Raw genomic sequence first — 9191 nt, forward strand, 5'->3', positions numbered from 1 at the left:
GGGACCAAAGCTGCAGTAACTCCATTCTGCCACTACACAGAGAACAGTGCTATCTGCTTCCTGCTCCATTTTCTGTGTATTAGCTACTGAAAACAGATAATTGATGTGAGTGCTAGGGATTGGACCCCCACCAATCTGATACTAATGACTTATGTTCAGGATACATATTTTAGTCCCCTTTAAGAAAAAAGGCTCCAGATCTGGTCTTTCTTGTACTAAAACAGATATTTCAGAAGAACTGAGAAGTCCACTTTAATTTAGGAAAGTATTGATTAATAAATCTCAAGGGAAAAAAATATCTCTTCAAATATAGAACAAAAAAAGTACAGAAAAACACCCAAAAAACTTTAATGATGACACATTTTGAACTAGATTGAAATCCCTAACATTGGTCTTCTGCTCAGATTTGGCTCAGCTATACATTCTCTTGGATCTGTTCAATTTTCACAAAGAGTTTATCAGTACTTTGTCGAAGGTCTTCCATGGACTCTTTAACAGATCGGATATCATTATCATGGGTTTCAATTTTCACAGAATAGGCTACCAAACTATCCACGGCCTCCCTCATCATCTGTAATTCAGATTCCAGTTTTTTAATTGAGGAACTTAAACCATCAACGCCGGGTGCCTGCTCGGAGGACCCAACACTACTCTTCAATTGCTCATAGTCATCTTTTAACTCATCAAACTGTTGTTTGTGGCCTTCTAAGGCGCTAGTCACCTCCACCTGCAATCTCGAAAAGTCAGAAGTAACAGTTGGTAGGCTTGCAATGGAAGATCTTAGCTCATCGACTTGTTTGGATAAGGATTCTTGAGCTTCTTTCAGTGTCGATAGTGCCTCAGAGCTTCCTTGACCTTCAGAAGAAGACATATGCTTCAGTCCAGCGACGGCTTCTTCTACAGTATTCAGTCTTCTGCTGTACTCCTTAAAACTGGTCTTCAAAGTAGATGATCCACTGTTGAGCTCATTCAATGTACTTTCCAAAGGCTTTAATCTCAACTCAACTCCGTCTCTGTTCGTCTCAATTTCTTTAAGCAAGTCATTGTTTGCTGAGATATAATTGCTCTCCATCTCTTTGACAGAATTAGATATTTGTCCAAATTCCTTAAGGACCCTCTCCATCTCTTCTTTAAGGCCAGACTCTCCTTGTGTCAAAATCTTTTCCATTGCGTTTTCTACCATCACCTTTTGTTTTTCCACATCTTTCTTTAAGGTCTCCTGCTCATTCTTGAGAACCTCAATTTCATTGCTGTTGGCGGTAACAGAATCTACATTTAAGGCGTTGTTCATTAACCAGTCAATGGACTCTTCCTTAGCTTTAAATGAAGATTGCATTTGCGAGGTGAGATCCTTTAAGGCCTTCATATCTTTCATGATGGCACTTAAGTCTCCTAAAGAAGCTATTTTGGCCTTCACATTGTTAATCTCTTCCTGGCTCGACTTTTGGACCTCGGTAAGCTCCGAAAGATCTTCATTAATTGAATTATTTAATTCTGTAAATTTTTCTCGCATGGTATTGTCGAAGAGGTCAAGATCCCGTTGACCTTGGTCTTTCACATCTTGGATGACATTGGATAGATCTTTTTGAAGCTTCTTAAGGATGACACCAACAACATCCAGTTCCTTTTCACAATTCTTGATAGAGGTGTCATGTCTTTGCTGTTTTTCTTGAATGTCTTTTGAGATAAATTCCACTCTCCCAACTGTTTTTTCAAGTATATCAACCTGAAAGAAAAATTAGAGACTGTAAATAATTTTTAAGAGAAGACCTTCAAGTATTACAGGATTTTCTAGCTTGGATTAAGAAAAATTGGGGCCGGCCTGATACAATGCTCAGCCTGAAGAACAGCGCTCACCCAGAAGATGACAGAAATTTCTTTAATAACAAATGGAACAGCACAACGCGTTTCGGACATATGGTCCGACCTCAGGCTGAGCATTGTATCAGGCCGGCCCCAATTTTTTGTTGTACGTTCCCGTTCGTGTAACGGTCCTGCAGCTGCTGCCCTCCACCTTATTCTACATACCCTGGACTTGCTTGCTCTCAAGGTTATTTGGGTTGTTGTGACTTCCTCACAACCCACCCAGGTGAGCAAGCACTTGTCTCTACATTTAAACCACATTTTCTTCCAGTGGTAATACACGAGGATCGGCTCGGTGTTTGTTTTTTGCTTTCTAGCTTGGATATCCTTCATCTATGGATGAAGATCCCGTAAGCCCTATAATAATAATAATAATAAATTTTATTTATATAGCGCCAACATATTCCGCAGCGCTGTACAATTTGTAGGGTTCAAATACAGACAGAAAGATACATTACAAAGAAAGTCATTTCACACAATGGGACTGAGGGCCCTGTTCGCAGGAGCTTAAAATCTATGAGGTAGAGGGGGTGACACAAGAGGTAGCAGGGGCGGCATTGCTTATGCAGAGATCAGACACTTTTGTAATAGAGGTTACTGTCATTAGACAGACATAAAACTTTATGAGCCGTCAACAGTTGTGTCCTTTAATATGTGGATGGAGCTTAAACCTATAAAGTTAGCATGAGATTACATCATATCATGTGGGGAAATGTGGGAGCGGGGACAGAGGAAGGTTAAGGGTTTACGTTAGACATTGTGATAGGCTTGTCTGAAAAGATGTGTCTTTAGTTTGCGTTCGAAACTGTAGAAATTGGGAGTTAATCTGATTGTCCGGGGTAGAGCATTCCAGAGAAGTGATGCAGCTCGGGAGAAGTCTTGTATACGACCGTGGGAGGTTCTGATAATAGAGGATGTAAGTGTTAGGTCATTGAGTGAGCAGAGAGCACAGGTTGGGCGGTAGACAGAGATGAGGGAGGAAATGTAGGGAGGTGCAGCATTATGGAGAGCCTTGTGGATGAGGGTGATAACTTTATATTTTATTCTATAATGAATAGGCAGCCAATATAATGACTGGCACAGACCAGAGGCAACGCTGTAGCGTCTAGACCGATAGACACCGCCCACCCACACCGCCATCTGTACAGTCTCCCCCTCTCCTTCTGTTTCTACCCCCCTTCCCTCATAGATTGTAAGCCCATGCGGGCAGGGCCCTCTACCCCACTGTGCCAGTCTGTCATTGTTAGTATTATATCTACCTGTATATTCTGTGTACTGTATGTAACCCCCAAATGTAAAGCACCATGAAATTAATGGTGCTATAGAAACAATAATAATAATAATAAATAATAATAATAATAATGAGCCTGGCTGCTGCATTCAGAATAGATTGTAGAGGGGAGAATTCGGACCCTCTAGCGCAGAGCAAGACAGAAATTGCAGACCAGTGGGCACCCTATGGGGATCTGTAGCTGTCCATCATTAGACAGATCGTTTTGCCATTCTTCTGGTCTGTTGCATAGATTACTCATGTGTATGGCTAGGCTCTGTAAGGGCTAGCTCACACGGGGGCAGGAGGCAGATTTTGACAGTGGATTTCGCCTCAAAATCTGCCTCCATACAATGGTGGTCTATGGAGACTGCTAGCTTTCGTTTTTCTGCTAGCAGAAAAAAGAAGCGACATGACCTTTCTTCAGGCGGATTCTGTTTGAGGAAAGCAATAGAAGTGAATGGGAGGCAAAAAAAATGCTCCAGAAAACACTCTAAAAAAACGCCTCAAGGTAAAAAAAAATGCTTCCTAATTAGGAAACTTTTTTTTTTTTAGGACCAAAATAAGGCAGGCGGTTTTTACATTTGAACTAGCCCTAAGAAGAACCAATTCAGTACTAGGCCCTGGTCCGTCTTCTTAATAGGTGCGCCATCATTTTTAGGTGAGATCTGAAAAAAAATTCACCTCTCAATGGCCAACAGAAGTGGGCCTTATACAAATATCCATCGCAAAACATGGGCTCTATATAGAAATATCTATCGTACAAGATCTTATCGAGCTAGACAGTCATTTTAAAATGCACATATCAATAATTTATTGATTTCTACCACAAAAAGCCATAAACTTAGGAACGTGTGAAGAAGAGTCTAGAAAATCCATATAAATTAAGTTCTCTTTCTGCTTAGACAGCCTAACGCATCACTGCACTTCAGGTTTGCAAATGTGCTGTGCAGGCTTAGAAAACCAGTATCCGATCTGAACCGCCTGGAGCGTCAGATGCTGGAAAAACAACATTCGTAGAGTGCAATGACAACCTGCCATTGTGATTGGCCGGACACTGAATGACGTCACAGGTTTTCTGATCTGCTTGGCTTTCACTCTTACAAATGCCCAATGAAAAGTTCCAGGCACCATCTCTGTCTGAGTCTATAATTATATTATATTCACATATATATCTATCAGATATAACCATGAAAGGCGAAGCAAATGGCTTGAACTATTGACAATGGCGCTTGTCACGGGAATAGAGGCAGCAGGTGACAGTCAACTTTTGAAGTTCATGTGTAGGAAAAGGAAAATGAGAAAACGTAAAAATATGAGCTATAAGGGCCAAGTCGTAATGGCAAGATGACTGGGCCACGGCATCTCTGAATTGCAAGGTCTTGTGGGTAATCCAGGTATGCAGTGGTTAGTGCCTACTATAAGTGATCCCAGAACAACTGACCTACATGGGGATGTTCTTGGACCACCAACCTCAAAGAGATTTTCCAGGTAAACTGGAAAATCCTGGGGGATGGACTAAAATAAAAATAATAAGCGATACTCAACACCCCCACTTTTCCATTGTGGGGTCAGGTCCCCATTTCATTCCATACTGGCTTGAATGGAAGTCAAGTGGGTCAGATGACTGCTATGGTCAATCACTGGCGTCATTGGTCACATGCTGGGTACTATATTAGCAGTGACATCACTTCTACGTAACAAGAGTCTGCAAAGGCTACCGTAGACCTTAGTGATCAGCTGAGCCAGCGCAGAATGATCCAGGTCCCCAATGCAAAATCTTTAATGGGCCCGTATCTATCTTGTGTTGCTTAGAATATTGGCATATTTTATATGATATAGGTCCTCAGCGTCCAGGACCCAGTAGACTGCTACCTCTGTAACCCCTATAGCTACCCCAGTAGCCAGCTAAGTCTCATTTGGCCTTTAAGTACACAATAGAGCCCTGTATAGGAGGTTATATGTCATACACAGTCCTCGGGTGCCCTAGGGGAGAATATTGCCATATATACAGTACCTGATGGAGAACCCATGGGCCTCTATGAGTAACCTATTATGACTCCATACACAATGTATGTTACGGCTGTATTACTAGTTCCGTAAAGGGGTTCTCCAGGAAAGGTTTCTATATTTACTTCCTAGAGGTTATTATTATTGTTTATTTATATAGCACCATTAATTCCATGGTGCTTTACATTTGGGGGTTACATACAGTACACAAAATATACAGGTAGATATGATACTAACAATGACTGACTGGCACAGTGGGGTAGAGGGCCCTGCCCGCGAGGGCTTACAGTCTATGGTGGGAGGGGGTAAAGACAGAAGGAGAGGGGGAGACTGTACAGATGGCGGTGCGGTGATAGTGTTATTGGAGGTTGTAGGCCTTCAGGGCCTTCTTGAATCCTGTGATTGTGGGGGTCAGTCTTATGTGTCTTGGTAAGGCGTTCCAGAGTATGGGGGATGCACAGGAGAAATCTTGGAGACGGTTGTGTGAGGAGCAGATGAGAGCAGAGCGGAGTAGGAGGTCATTGGTGGATCTGAGGTTACGTGTGGGCAGGTAGCGGGAGATTAGGTCGGAGATATATGGAGGGGACAGGTTGTGTATAGCTTTGTATGTTAACATTAGTAGCTTGAACTCAATTCGCTGGACTATGGGTAGCCAGTGGAGGGACTGGCAGAGGGGAGCAGCCGATTAAGATCGGGGAGTGAGGTGAATTAAGCGAGCAGTGCAGATTAAGGTGAACGAGGGTGTTTGCTGGGAGTCCATGGAGAAGGGTGTTGCAGTAATCTAGGCGGGAGATTATGAGGGCCTGGGCGAGCATCTTAGTGGTTTCAGGGGTGAGGAAGGAGCGGATTCGATGGATGTTCTTGAGTTGGAGGCGGCAGGAGGTGTCGAGGGTTTGAATGACTTGAAGGATAGGTAGGGGTCCAGTGTTATCCCAAGTGTTAGGTTGGTATCCAAAGGTATCCAGGTCGGTTCCAACCCTGGGTCATGTGGCCTCCCCAAGTTGCTGTGTTTCCTGGCTGTAATATTATAATGACCTATTCAGCCAGCTCCCATTACCTGTGACTACAAGAGAGGAGGGTGGCAGTGGTGCTACTCAGAATGTGGAATGCTGGTTCTGATCACATGGCCACGGGTCGGAACCATACTGAATCCCACAGTCCATAGAAACCCTCCCTGGAGAACCATTTTAATGAAATAGTACAGGATTGGAGAACAGCGCCACCCCACACAATAGTTTGTAGGTGGTACTGCAGCTCAGTTCTATTGCGTTGCACGCATAGGTGTGGTAGTATTTCTAGAAGAAAACCAAATATTAACCCTACACACCACATACTGCAATGTCCTCTTATTAAACAAGCAGCTCATAAAGCGTATACATCAGGTTATAGCTTTCTGGGCTCCTCGTGCTACATATTAATGATGCAGGGTGTGTTCTAGACTATAAAGAAATATAAGGTAAGGGACTACACCCTAGTAATACAGAGATAATACCAGGACTGGGATATTAATATTTGTATGGCCATAGACAACACCCGTATTGTGTCCTCTAGTAAAGGACAAGACCATCTGCTGTGAACATCATTAAGTGGAGTTCAGTCCTTCATTCATTCCAGGCATATGTGCATGTACAGAAATACTGTACACATCCGACCGTCCACTTCACTTATTTACGTAGGACCCAAAAATACATCTGGAAAAAAAAAACCCCGCCAGGACCTAAAGATTATATGCAAAATAAACAAGTCACAAATGAAGTGGTAAATATTGGGTTAAATAAAGAGTCATTTCCTACAGTCCTGTCCACTGTCAGCAGGGAATGTCATCATGGTGTAGGGTTAGGGTTTTACGCTATTATAATTCTTATTTGCTTAGCTTATTTACTTAACAGTGCCATATAATGCTGATGTGTACAGAGTACACATGTGTACACGGTCTAATACCTGTAGCAAAGGATGTTACATATGCTGGAATCCATTAATGTACAAGTTACTTTTCCAGAAAATTGGCGGTTTGTAGAAGGAACCTAAATTCCCAGAAATATACCTACACTACATATTGGGTAAATGGGTCGCTAGATTGGGGATGTCCACTACTCCCACACTACCTACATATACAGTATGATAAAATGGTGGATCCCACAATACGGATTACAACAGAATCGAACAAACTTCCCATCTTCTATAGACGTGGATACAGAAGAAATTATGGTCTGTTCGCATGTGTTGGACATCACAATGATTCTGGAGCAGATTCTGCACCAAGTCCTAGGACAATTCTCCTACCATACCTATGAATGGGGTTCCTGCAACCTCTTGCGGAAATAAATCTGCAAGAATTAAATAAGGCTAATCCTTGTATAAACCTGTGACACTTTACAATGTGCATTCCTATTAGGAATCTGAGTGCAAGCCGCAGATGATTTCTGCCACTGATGGTACACGTCAGACTTGTGTGAACATGCACTTATAGAGGCTGTACTCCACACATGCTCAAGCAATGGTATAGCTTTAGGGGGTCTAGAGGTTGAGGTCACATCTGGGTCCTGGTGCCCATACGTGGGTCCATATAAGACGGAAGCACTGTAAAAGTTCAGGAGGGCCTAGTACAGATCATATATCAGGGCCGCTATGCTTGTTAATGGGCTCGAGGCAATCCCCTAATATGTCCTGGCTGTCCTAAACACCAGGAAGATGGTCTACAGATCAGAATACAGGCCTACAAGGACAAGGGAGATATACTAACACCAAGCCACAGTAGTCCATGGCAACCAGTCGGATTCCCTTGAACCAGTTTCTATGGGCAACTGTTCCAATTTTCAATAATTCTGCTAAATTTCCCAATCTGAATGGCAAATAGTAATAGAGCAACATCAGGTCTGCATTACTTTATAACGAGGCCAGAATGATCGTGCAGGAATGTGGGAAAGCTGGGTGGATAAATATATATACTATTATATATAATATTGCATACACATTATTTTGCTTCTCATATACATAGTTAACTATATATTACATACATGCACACATAGTTACATTATACATAAATATCTATGTGAACACATTGTATTTATATCATTATATAAATTAATAATATAAATAATAGTAATACTAACATAATAGACCATATATTTTTTATATACACATACTAAGAATATACAAAGCACACAAGAACCATGAAATCCAGATCAGCAATGAATGAAACTCCCGGGTATATTCGGCACTGGGCCCTTCTGCGCCCACTTTATTACCTGTTTCTGGAGGGTGTTGACAGTCTCTGCCAGCTCTCCCTTCTGGTGAGATAAGTGGCTCAGTTTGCTGCTTATCAATGAGACTTCTTGTAGGAGATTATACATCAGATATCCAGAGCAGGCAACCACTGCAATGACAACTAGGTATAATAGGAAAGTCAATAGCTTGCTGAAGAACCCAGGCCCCTTTGATGAGGATGAAAAGGAGGAGGAGGAGGATGATGATGAGGAGGATGATGATGACCCTTTGTTAGGTTTAGGGGTCTTCTTTGCCACGTCATTGCCAGCAGCTGCAGCCTGGGAGTTGCTGTCTGCAGAGTTGCCTTTATTCCTATGCCTTGCACTAGCCATGGTGTGTAGCCAGTGTGAGTGTAAGTGTGAACTGGAGGCAAGTGTTGCTGATGTGCAATCAGTAAGTGAGCAGTGCAGCTTCCTTGTGGGTCTAGACCAATGATCTGCAGCACAGAAGTCTATGGGGCTGGCCTCAACTCCTAAAAAGAACTTTCTAACTTTAGGGGTAGTGCAAAAAAAAAAAAAAGTTGCCATCCCCCTCCTTGTGATCACACCCAGCCTGGCCCCTCCTGCTGGAGGCTGGGGAGACTGCCACGCATACATACAGCTCTCCCTAGGGAAGTTGTCTGGTTACAATGAAACTGGAGTCTTCCTGAGACAGTCAGCATGGAGGTGTGGACATGGACTGCTGAGGTGTCCCAGCTATGCACATGCAGGCAGCACACTATGGAGGAGTAACGTAACGTCTTACAAAGTTCGCAAAAATTGCAATACTTCTATGACAAGTA

The 9191-nt window shown here is 42.7% G+C and overlaps 1 protein-coding gene across 1 annotated transcript; it reads right to left on the reverse strand.

Moving 5' to 3' along the window:
• Positions 1-305: 305 nt before the first annotated feature.
• Positions 306-8887, reverse strand: CKAP4 (cytoskeleton associated protein 4). Its single transcript, XM_075274878.1, has 2 exons — positions 8392-8887; positions 306-1726 (listed from the first exon to the last, which is right to left on the reverse strand). The coding sequence occupies exons 1-2, from the start codon at positions 8740-8742 to the stop codon at positions 416-418; spliced, it is 1662 nt and encodes a 553-aa protein (XP_075130979.1). The 5' UTR covers positions 8743-8887; the 3' UTR covers positions 306-415.
• Positions 8888-9191: the final 304 nt, after the last annotated feature.

This window comes from Leptodactylus fuscus, chromosome 5 (assembly GCF_031893055.1).
Source record: "Leptodactylus fuscus isolate aLepFus1 chromosome 5, aLepFus1.hap2, whole genome shotgun sequence".
Lineage (NCBI taxonomy): Eukaryota > Metazoa > Chordata > Amphibia > Anura > Leptodactylidae > Leptodactylus > Leptodactylus fuscus.

Bases quoted from the DNA above. Each gene is read 5' to 3' on its own strand.
- CKAP4 (XM_075274878.1), bottom strand. From the start codon at position 8,742: ATGGCTAGTGCAAGGCATAGGAATAAAGGCAACTCTGCAGACAGCAAC. The intron at 1,727-8,391 runs GTAATAAAGTGG...TTTTTCTTTCAG, and splicing joins TCAACACCCTCCAGAAACAG to GTTGATATACTTGAAAAAAC.